This window comes from Haliotis rubra, unplaced genomic scaffold (genome assembly GCF_003918875.1).
Source record: "Haliotis rubra isolate DU_JTF1 unplaced genomic scaffold, ASM391887v1 Scf1215, whole genome shotgun sequence".
Lineage (NCBI taxonomy): Eukaryota > Metazoa > Mollusca > Gastropoda > Lepetellida > Haliotidae > Haliotis > Haliotis rubra.
In genome coordinates, this window is record NW_025765132.1 from 154,322 (window position 1) to 167,021 (window position 12,700).

The 12,700-nt window shown below is 43.3% G+C and overlaps 1 protein-coding gene across 2 annotated transcripts in view; it reads right to left on the reverse strand.

The window, feature by feature from the left end:
• Positions 1 to 535: 535 nt before the first annotated feature.
• The window catches only part of LOC124265713 (chitin deacetylase 7-like), a 55,752-nt gene continuing 43,587 nt past the window's right edge, over positions 536 to 12,700 (reverse strand). For both annotated transcript variants that reach the window (XM_046700523.1, XM_046700532.1), the window contains exons 4-8: positions 10,162 to 10,322; positions 5,630 to 5,714; positions 5,158 to 5,272; positions 3,884 to 4,010; positions 536 to 1,380 (exon numbers count right to left, since the gene is read on the reverse strand). In XM_046700523.1, coding sequence (XP_046556479.1) covers positions 1,279 to 1,380; positions 3,884 to 4,010; positions 5,158 to 5,272; positions 5,630 to 5,714; positions 10,162 to 10,322 — 590 coding nt within the window. In that variant the 3' untranslated portion in view covers positions 536 to 1,278. The remainder of the gene's footprint in view (positions 1,381 to 3,883; positions 4,011 to 5,157; positions 5,273 to 5,629; positions 5,715 to 10,161; positions 10,323 to 12,700) is intronic.

The following is a 12,700-nucleotide window of genomic DNA, read 5'->3' on the forward strand; positions in this document are numbered from 1 at the left end:
TACACACATTACTATGTATCCAGAAACTGATATACACTGAGCTAGACAAATTTCTAGGTATCCAGAAACTGATATACACTTGAGCTACTTACATTACTATATATCCAGAAACTGATATACACTGAGCTACATACATTACTATATATCCAGAAACTGATATACACAGAGGTAGACACATTACTATATATCCAGAAACTGATAGAAACTGAGTTACACACATTACCACATATCCAGAAACTGAAAGACACTTTGCTAGACACGTTATTCTGTATCCTTGTAGTGACATATGCAGAGCTATCCATGTTCGAGTATATATTTGACAAGAGATGCCAATGTTCTCATACGTGAATCGAGGAAACAGGACTCTACTAGTTGTCTCCCCTGATTATTGCCATACATGCGGCTTTGGGGATGAAGGCTTCACGGGGGTAAAGGCCTCACGGGGGTAAATAAAGCATCACGTCAGTGCTGAAGCGACTTGCACCTGCACACATACCTCACACAACTGAAAGAAGTCTTTACAAAACTAAAAAAGTACAGCAATGACTTTATTACATGTTGTAATTAGAGTTGACAGGGAGTCAGATGTAGGTGACACTATATGAGGGGTAGGGAATCAGATATTGGTGACACTATAGGGGGGTAGGGAGTTAGATATAGGTGACACTATATGGGGGGTAGAGATTCAGATATAGGTGACGGTATATGAGAGGTAGAGTGTCAGATATAGGTGACGGTATATGAGGGGTAGAGAGTCAGATATAGGTGACGGTATATGAGGGGTAGAGAGTCAGATATAGGTGACGGTATATGAGGGTAGAGAGTCAGATATAGGTGACGGTATATGAGGGGTAGGGAATCAGATATAGGTGACGGTATATGAGAGGTAGGGAGTCAGATATAGGTGACGGTATATGAGGGGTAGAGAGTCAGATATAGGTGACACTATATGGGGGTAGGGAATCAGATATAGGTGACGATATATGAGGGTAGAGAGTCAGATATAGGTGACGGTATATGAGGGTAGAGAGTCAGATATAGGTGACACTACACGAGGGTAGGGAGTTAGATATAGGGGTGGCAAGTGGACTGAGGAGAGGAGATTGACAACTGGGAGCAGTATCAGATAAGGTTAATCACACAGCTTTATAACAACGGATGACTAAGACAATGTGAGTTGTTATAAAGTCTGTGTCACGGACGGCGGATTATGATGGTCGAGTCTTCTACTGCTTGTACTACTGGTAGTAGTAGTGATGGAGCTTCACAGTCAGCTCGCTAGCAGGACCAGGGCTGGAAGGTGGTGATGTTCAGGTTGGGAGTGGGGTCCTTGATCCAGTCCAGCGCCTTGCTCTTGCTCATAGGTAGAATCCAAGTGTCCTGCAAAATACAACCAGTCAAAGACATCAATCAGTGAGACATCACCTTGACAGTGAGGGTGATTGTTACCAGAAGTCAAAGTTACCCGTTACAGTGAGAAGTCAAGGTCACCTGGTAGAGTGAGAGGTCAAGGTTACCAGGGAAAGTGAGAGATCATTATTACCAAGTTACAGTGAGAGGTCAAGGTTACAAGGTAGAGTAAGAGGTCAAGGTTACCAGGGAAAGTGAGAGGTCAAGGTTACCAGGGAAAGTGAGATATCATTATTACCAAGTTACAGTGAGAGGTCAAGGTTACAAGGTAGAGTAAGAGGTCAAGGTTACCAGGGAAAGTGAGAGGTCAAGGTTACCAGGGAAAGTGAGAGATCATTATTACCAAGTTACAGTGAGAGGGCAAGGTTACAAGGTCAGGGTTACCAGGGAAAGTGAGAAGTCAAGGCTACCAGTTATAGCGAGAGGTAAAGGTTAACAGGAAGATTAAAAGTTGACCATTTACAGTGAGAGTTCAAGGATCCCATTTAGAGTGAAAGAACTTTAGCAGTTTAGGTGAGAGGTGAAGGTTACCAGGTATAGTGGTGTTCAGGGTCTGCATGCATAATTAGGGGTCAAGATTGTCAGGTAGAGTGAGGGGTCAATGTTATAGTGATAGATCAAGGTTACCATTTAGTGTGACGATAGGGTCAAGGTTACCATTTAAAGTGACGATAAGGTCAAGGTTACCATTTAGTGACGATAAGGTCAAGGTTACCATTTAGTGTGACGATAAGGTCAAGGTTATCATTTTGTGTGACGATAGGGTCAAGGGTACCAGGGAAAGTGAGAGATCATTATTACCAAGTTACAGTGAGAGGTCAAGGTTACAAGGTAGAGTAAGAGGTCAAGGTTACCAGGGAAAGTGAGAGGTCAAGGTTACCAGGGAAAGTGAGAGATCATTATTACCAAGTTACAGTGAGAGGTCAAGGTTACAAGGTCAGGGTTACCAGGGAAAGTGAGAAGTCAAGGCTACCAGTTATAGCGAGAGGTAAAGGTTAACAGGAAGATTAAAAGTTGACCATTTACAGTGAGAGTTCAAGGATTCCATTTAGAGTGAAAGAACTTTAGCAGTTTAGGTGAGAGGTGAAGGTTACCAGGTATAGTGGTGTTCAGGGTCTGCATGCATAATTAGGGGTCAAGATTGTCAGGTAGAGTGAGGGGTCAATGTTATAGTGATAGATCAAGGTTACCATTTGGTGTGACGATAGTGTCAAGGTTACCATTTAGTGTGACGATAAGGTCAAAGTTACCATTTAGTGTGACGATAGTGTCAAGGTTACCATTTAGTGTGACGATAGGGTCAAGGTTACCGTTTAGTGTGACGATAAGGTCAAAGTTACCATTTAGTGTGACGATAGTGTCAAGGTTACCATTTAGTGTGACGATAAGGTCTAGGTTACCATTTAGTGTGACGATCAGGTCAAGGTTACCATTTTATGTGACGATAAGGTCAAGGTTACCATTTAGTGTGACGATAAGGTCAAGGTTACCATTTAGTGTGACGATCAGGTCAAGGTTACCATTTAGTGACGATAAGGTCAAGGTTACCATTTAGTGTGACGATAGGGTCAAGGTTACCATTTAGTGTGACGATAAGGTCAAGGTTACCATTTAGTGTGACGATAGGGTCAAGGTTACCATTTAGTGAGACGATAAGGTCAAGGTTACCATTTAGTGTGACGATCAGGTCAAGGTTACCATTTAGTGTGACGATAAGGTCAAGGTTACCATTTAGTGTGACGATAGGGTCAAGGTTACCATTTAAAGTGACGATAAGGTCAAGGTTACCATGTAGTGTGACGATAAGGTAAAGGTTACCATTTAGTGTGACGATAGGGTCAAGGTTACCATTTAGTGTGACGATAAGGTCAAGGTTACCATTTAGTGTGACGATCAGGTCAAGGTTACCATTTAGTGTGACGATAAGGTCAAGGTTACCATTTTGAGTTAAATGTCAACGGTACCATTGAGTGTGACGATAGGGTCAAGGGTACCATTTAGTATGACGATAAGGTCAAGGTTACCATTTAGTATGACGATAGCGTCAAGGTTACCATTTAGTGTGACGATAAGTTAAGGTTACCATTTAGTGTGACGATAGGGTCAAGGTTACCATTTAGTGTGACGATAAGGTCAAGGTTACCATTTAAAGTGACGATAAGGTCAAGGTTACCATTTAGTTTGACGATAGGGTCAAGGTTACCATTTATTGTGACGATAAGGTCAAGGTTATCATTTAATGTGACGATAAGGTCAAGGTTACCATTTAGTGTGACGATAAGGTCAAGGTTACCATTTAAAGTGACGATAAGGTCAAGGTTACCATTTAGTGTGACGATAAGGTCAAGGTTACCATTTAGTGTGACGATAGGGTCAAGGTTACCATTTAGTGTGACGATAAGGTCAAGGTTACCATTTAGTGTGACGATAGGGTCAAGGTTACCATTTAGTGTGACGATAGGGTCAAGGTTACCTGGAATGCTGCCCTGACATACTCCAGGAATTCCTGCAGCCCCGCCAGCTTGTACGGCACCAGGACGAAGTCGGGGTTGATGATGAGAGTGAAGGGGGAGCGGTCCCCGTCATAGTGCTTGGCGAAGCTTGACAAACGGCATACATGAATTATGAATTATCCCGTTCAATACATGAGACAATATACAAAGGCTACATAATTCCCGCCCTTTAAAAGTTGTACAAAAAAGTATTATTCTTTACTCTACTTCTTTCGGCAACCCCATGTTTTCTGACGTGCGTATCTGTTGTTGTGTAATGTGTGCGTGTGTGTGTGCGTGCGTGTGTGCGTGCGTGTGTGTGTAAATTTGTGTGACGTGTGCGTGACAGAACGGTGTCACGAGCGCCTGAAAGAGTGTGAGGGATTCTTTAAGAATAGATGGTGGATGTCTATGTAAATGATAAAACACGACTCCGAGGTCTTGGTCGGGATTGTAAAACCTGAGAGCAGCAGGGACGGAGCTTGTAAAACCGAGGGCAAGGCTCCGTCCCTGCTGCTCCAGGGTTTTACAATCCCGACCAAGACCTAGGGGGAGTGTTTTATCCGACTTATGAACCGTCATGAATGTAAAACACAAATATGTATTATTTTCAATTTGTGCATGTACTGAGCAGAACAACATTGATGGAACAGTCCGAAAATGATGGAACAGCCGGTGTCAACTGGGATGCGACTCGCAGCCAACACCTTGCAGTACCCATCTTGTGAGGAACACATGGTTCCTACTGACAAACAATCCCATTCTTTACACCGATCCTTCGTAGCCTAGTGGATAAAACCGCCAAAGTTGTGAGCGAAGAGTTGCGGGTTCGAAACCAGTTATTACCACTATATATTGGAAGTTTTCAATAATGAGATATTTTACGATCAGTCATAGCAAGACAAAGTTGTATCAATCATAAATAATGGTCATTTCAAAACCTCATATCAGGTTAAATTACGACCACTTCAAAACCTAGGTTATGAAATGATCGAAATTTAACCTGATATGAGGTTTCGAAATGTGTACTTCAAAACCTGGCTAGCTATTCTCGAAACTTCGTAAGCCCTACGAACTTCTTAAGCCCATTCTTAACACATTCTTAGGGCTACGAACGTTTTGAGAATAAGGGCCCAGGGCAGGGACAGAGGTCTACCCGATTCTGGATGGAACCTACTTTACTGCAGAGAAAATCGGAGATAGGTTTATAATTCAGTATTACGTATGAGAGTTTGGTAGTGTCACGTGCTTTTACCTGTCGAAGAACAGGTCGAAGACGTCGCTCTGGGTGAACACGTTGGTACAGGCACTTGGAGTTGCGCACGTTGATCCATTGAAATTGAGGCTGGCCACAAGAAACTGCCATTTGCCTGAAGTCATTTCACATTTAGTCAGGCATTGTCAGACATACACCCACTGATATATAACCAGTGATAGTCAAAGACAAGTTTTGTTTTAATGAGGCAAGGAATGATATAAGGTTTTCATTGTGGGACAGTTTGCAATGCATTAAATGACAGTTTTGTTCTGGCTCCGAAGCTTAGTTCCTGGCATATTTCGTAATGTTGACACTGGTTGGCGAATGCTATCATCATTGCTATAACCACTGCCTTTCTACCATATTGCCATATTGTCTTGTAGTTGTGTGGCCTGTCTAACTGATACTTATATAAAGAGACACAATCCTGCACAAGGAGACTAACGTCATCGACATGGACGACACTCACCAGGGAACGGCGCGTTCGGCGGCTCGCCGTTGTTGCACGCTGGTCCGGGGATGAAGTCGTAGGTGTATGGCCACTTCAGGTTGGACTGAAATCGTAGAATTGGAAACCTTGTATTCAATTATCTTCTTCCATACTACCCTCACTATGTACATCTATCCAACAATCACTATCGCCATCTATCCTACCCCCACTATCTCCATCTATCCAACAATCACTATCTTCATCTATCCAACCCTCACTATCTCCATCTATCCTACCTTCACTATCTCCATCTATCCTACATTCACTATCTCCATCTATCCAACAATCACTATCTCCATACCCGTGAAGGTCCCGGGTTAGAATTGGTCTTCAGTAACCCATGCTTGTTGTAAGAGGCGACTATGCTTGTCGTAAGAGGCGACTAACGGGATCGGGTGGTCAGGCTCGCTGACTTGGTTGACACATGTCATAGGTTCCCAATTGCGCACATCGATGCTCATGCTGTTGATCCCTGGATTGTCTGGTCCAGACTCGATTATTTACAGACCGCCGCCATATAGCTGGAATATTGCTGAGTGCGGCGTACAAACAAACTCACTCACTCACTCACTCACTCACTCACTCACTATCTCCATCTACTCCTACCCTCACTATCTACATCTGTCCAACACTCACTATCTTCATGTATCCCACCTTCACTAACCACATCTATCACACCTTCATTATATTCATCTATCCTACCTCACTATCTTCATCTATACCATCTCCACTATGTTCATCTATCCTACCCTCACTATCTACATCTATCCCACCTCTACTATCTACATCTATCCAACCCTCACTATCTACATCTATCCCACATCCACTATCTTCATCTATCCCACCCTCACTATCTACATCTATCCAACCCTCACTATCTCATCTATCGTCCTTCCTCCTATCTCCATCTATCTACCCTCACTATCTCCATTTCATACCACATTTATCCCACCCCTCACTATCGACATCTATCCAGAACCTCACTATCTCCTTCTATCCACCTCACTATCTCCATTTACCACACTCTCTATCTACATCTATCCAGAAATCACTATCTCATCTATCCCATCTCACTATCTAACATCTATCCCACCTCTACTATCTATCTTCATCTATCCTCACTATCTTCATCTATCCAAGCCTCACTATCTCCATTTATCCCAACCTCACTATCTACATCTATCCCACAATCACTATCTCCATTTATACCACCCTCACTATCTACATCTATCCAACAATCACTATCTACATCTATCCCACCTCCACTATCTACATCTATCCCACCCTCACTATCTACATCTATCCCACCTCCACAATCTCCATCTATCCCAACCCTCACTATCTACATCTATCCTACCCTCACTATCTACATCTATCCCACCTCCACTATCTACATCTATGCCACCCTCACTATCTACATCTATCCCACCTCCACAATCTCCATCTATCCCACCTCCTCAATCTCCATCTATCCCACCCTGACTATCTACATCTATTCCACCCTCACTATCTCCTTCTATCTCACCCTCACTATCTCCATTTATACCACCCTCACTATCTACATCTATCCCACCTCCACTATCTACATCTATCTCACCCTCACTATCTTCATCTATCCCACCCTCACTATCTACATCTATCCCACCTACACTATCTACATCCACCCCACCCTCACTATCTACATCTATCCAATCCTCACTATCTCCATCTATCCTACCTTCACTATCTACATTTATCCCACCCTCACTATCTCCATCTATACCACCCTCACTATCTACATCTATCCCAACCTCACTATCTTCACCTATCCCACCTCCACTATCTACAGCTATCCCACCCTCATTATCTACATCTATCCCACCCTCAGTATCTTCATCTATCCCACCTCCACTATCTACATCTATCCTACCCTCACAATCTCCATCTATCCCACCCTCACTATCTCCATCTATCCCATCCTCACTATCTCCATCTTTCCCACACCCCTCACTATCTACATCTTTTCCCACCTTCACCATCTCCTCTACATCTATCCCACCTCACTATCATATCTATCCTACCTCACTATCTCCATCTATCCCACCTCCAATATCTACATTCATTCAGCCCTCACTATCTCCATTTATCCATCCACTATTCCCATCTATCCAATCCTCACCATCTACATCTATCCAGTCCTCACTATCTACATCTATCCAACCCACATTATTCTCCATCTATCCTATCATCCACTATCTCCATCAGTCAAACCCACCATCACTATCTCCATCTATCCCATCCGCACTATCTCCATCTATCCCTACCCCCTACTATCTCCATCTATCCAACCTCACTATCTACCCTTCCATCCCACCCCTCCACTATCTACATCTATCCCACCTCACTATCGACATCTATCCCATCTCACTATCTCCTCTTCTATCCCACCCTCACTATCTCCATTTATACCACCTCTCTATCTACATCTATCCAGAAAAACACTATCTCTCAATCTATCTCACCGTCACTATCTACATCTATCTCACCCTCACTCATCTACATCTATCCCAATCTCTCACTATCTACATCTATCCCACCTCACTATCTTCATCTATCCAAGCCCTCACTATTCCATCTATCCCCAACCTCTCACTATCTACATCTATCCCACAATCACTATCTCCATTTATACCACCCTCACTATCTACATCTATCCAACAATCACTATTCTACATCTATCTCCAATTCCACACTATCTATATCCATCCCACTCACTATCTACATCTATCCCCACCTCCACAATCTCCATCTATCCCACCCCTCACTATCTACATCTATCCCTACCTCACTATCTACATCTATCCCCCTCCCACTATTCTACATCTATGCCACCCTCCACTATCTACATCTATCCCACCTCCACAATCTCCATCTATCCCACCTCCCTCAATCTCCATCTATCCCACCCTGACTATCTACATCTATCCCACCCCTCACTATCTCCTTTCTATCCCACCCTCACTATCTCCATTTATACCACACCTCTACTATCTACATCTATCCCACCTCCACTATCTACATCTATCTCACTCCTCACTATCTTCATCTATCCCACCTCTACCATCTACATCTATCCCACCTACACTATCTACATCCACCCCACCCCTCACTATCCACATCTATCCAATCCCTCACTATCTCCATCTATCCTACTCCTTCACTATCTACATTTATCCCACCTCACTATCCTCCATCTATACCACCCCTCACTATCTACATCTATCCCAACCTCACTATCTTCATCTATCCCACCTCCACTATCTACAGCTATCCCACCCTCATTATCTACATCTATCCCACCCTCACTATCTTCTATCTATCCCACCTCCACTATCTACATCTATCCTACCCCTCACAATCTCCATCTATCCCACCCTCACTATCTTCATCTATCCAAGACTCACTATCTCCATTTATCCCAACCTCACTATATCTACATCTATCCCACAATCACTATCTCCATTTATACCACACCTCACTATCTACATCTATCCCAACAATCACTATCTACATCTATCCCACCTCCACTATCTACCCACATCTATCCCACTCTCACACTCCATCTACATCTATCCCACCTCCACATCTCCATCTATCCCACCCTCACCATCTACATCTATCCTACCCTCACTATCTACATCTATCCCACCTCCACTATCTACATCTATGCCACCCTCACTATCTACATCTATCCCACCTCCACAATCTCCATCTATCCCACCTCCACAATCTCCATCTATCCCACCTCCTCAATCTCCATCTATCCCACCCTGACTATCTACATCTATCCCACCCTCACTATCTCCTTCTATCCCACCCTCACTATCTCCATTTATACCACCCTCACTATCTACATCTATCCCACCTCCACTATCTACATCTATCCTCACCCTCACTATCTTCATCTATCCCACCCTCACTATCTACATCTATCCCACCTTCACTATCTACATCTATCCCACCCTCACTATCTCCATCTATCCACCTCCAATATATCTACATCTATCCAACCCCTCACTATCTACCCCCTTCCATCCCACCTCCACTATCTACATCTATCCTACCCTCACTATCTACATCTATCCCACCCTCACTATCTACATCTATCCCAACTCCACAATCTCCATCTATCGCACCCTCACTATCTCCATCTATCCCATCCTAACTATCTCCATCTATCCCACCCTCACTATCTCCATCTATCCAACCCTCACTATCTACATCTATCCCACCCTCTCTAACTACATCTATCCCACCCTCACTATTTTCATCTATTCCACCCTCACTATCTTCATTTATCCAACCCTCACTATTTCCATCCATCCTACCCTCACTATCCACATCTATCCCACCCTCACTATCTCCATCTATCCAACCCTCACTATCTTCATCTATCCAATCTTCACTATCCTCATCTATCCAACCCGCCCTTTGTCTATCCACTTTTATTCGCTCCGATAAATGAAGTTTACCTGTTGATCAAACTCGGAACTAATACAGGAGGCGTCGTAGTCAAAGTCGTTTTCGCCCATGCCGATGAACTCGTCAATGCCACCGGCTCTCAGCTCTGGTGCTCTGACACCCTTCACTTGATTTCCGGCTATACCAACATCCGCAAGTTCAGCTTTTATCGCTGAAACAGAAACCTTGATACTGAGAACTCCGCTTCAGAGTTGGAAGTACTCACCACAGTGAAGAGTTAGTGGAGAGTACACGCCACACGCTGTGGATGTTCCTACACCCTCCGCAGAGGAAGATGTTCTTTAACATTGATCATCAGAGATCACCCTCCGTAGAGGAAGATGTTTAACATTGATCATCAGAGATCACCCTCCGTAGAGGAAGATGCATCTTAACATTGATCATCAGAGATCACCCTTCGCAAGGAAGATGTTTAACATTGATCATCAGAGATCACCCTCCGCAAGGAAGATGTTTAACATTGATCATCAGAGATCACCCTTCGCAAGGAAGATGTTTAACATTGATCATCAGAGATCACCCTCCGTAGAGGAAGATGTTTCTTAAGTTTGATCATCAGAGATCACCCTCCGCAAGGAAGATGTTTAACGTTGATCATCAAAGATCACCCTCCACAAGGAAGATGTTTAACATTGTTCAACAGAGATCACCCTCCGTAGAGGAAGATGTTTAACATTGATCATCAGAGATCACCCTCCGCAAAGAAGATGTTACTTAAGTTTGATCATCAGAAATCACCCTTCGCAAGAAAGATGTTTAACATTGATCATCAGAGATCACCCTCCGTAGAGGAAGATGCATCTTAACATTGATCAACAGAGATCACCCTCCGTAGAGGAAGATGTTTAACGTTGATCATCAGAGATCACCCTCCGTAGAGGAAGATGTTTAACATTGATCATCAGAGATCACCCTCCGCAAGGAAGAAGATGCATCTTAACATTGATCATCAGAGATCCCCCTCCATAGAGGAAGATGTTTAACATTGATCATCAGAGATCACCCTCCGCAAGGAAGATGTTACTTAAGTTTGATCATCAGAAATCACCCTTCGCAAGGAAGATGTTTAACATTGATCATCAGAGATCACCCTCCGTAGAAGAAGATGCATCTTAACATTGATCATCAGAGATCCCCCTCCATAGAGGAAGATGTTTAACATTGATCATCAGAGATCACCCTCCGCAGAGGAAGATGTTTAACATTGATCATCAGAGATCACCCTCCGCAAGGAAGATGTTTAACATTGTTCATCAGAGATCCCCTCCATAGAGGAAGATGTTTAACATTGATCATCAGAGATCACCCTCCACAAGGAAGATGTTTCTTAACATTAATCATCAGAGATCACCCTCCGCAAGGAAGATGTTTAACATTGTTCATCAGAGATCACCCTCCGCAAGGAAGATGTTTAACATTGTTCATCAGAGATCACCCTCCGCAAGGAAGATGTTTAACGTTGATCATCAGAGATCACCCTCCGTAGAGGAAGATGTTTAACGTTGATCATCAGAGATCACCCTCCGTAGAGGAAGATGTTTAACGTTGATCATCAGAGATCACCCTCCGCAAGGAAGATGTTTAACATTGTTCATCAGAGATCACCCTCCGCAAGGAAGATGTTTAACATTGTTCATCAGAGATCACCCTCCGCAAGGAAGATGTTTAACGTTGATCATCAGAGATCACCCTCCGCAAGGAAGATGTTTAACATTGTTCATCAGAGATCACCCTCCGCAAGGAAGATGTTTAACGTTGATCATCAGAGATCACCCTCCACAAGGAAGATGTTTAACAATATTCATCAGAGATCACCCTCCGCATGGAAGATGTTTAACATTGATCATCAGAGACCAACCTCCGTAGAGGAAGATGTTTAACATTGATCATCAGAGACCACCCTCCGTAGAGGAAGATGTTTAACATTGATCATCAGAGATCACCCTCCGCAAGGAAGATGTTTAACATTGATCATCAGAGATCACCCTCCACAAGGAAGATGTTTAACGTTGATCATCAGAGATCACCCTCCGCAGGAAGATGTTTCTTAACATTGATCGTCAGAGATCACCCTCCGTAGAGGAAGATGTTTAACATTGATCATCAGAGATCACCCTCCGTAGAGGAAGATGTTTAACATTGATCATCAGAGATCACCCTTCCCAAGGAAGATGTTTAACGTTGATCATCAGAGATCACCCTCCGTAGAGGGAAGATGTTTAACATTGATCATCAGAGATCACCCTCCGTAGAGCAAGATGTTTAACATTGATCATCAGAGATCACCCTCCGTAGAGGAAGATGTTTAACATTGATCATCAGAGATCACCCTCCCCAAGGAAGATGTTTAACGTTGATCATCAGAGATCACCCTCCGCAAGGAAGATGTTTAACATTAATCATCAGAGATCACCCTCAACAAGGAAGATGTTTAACATTGATAATCAGAGATCAACCTCCGCAAGGAAGATGTTTAACATTGTTCATCAGAGATCACCCTCCGCATGGAAGATGTTTAACATTGATCAT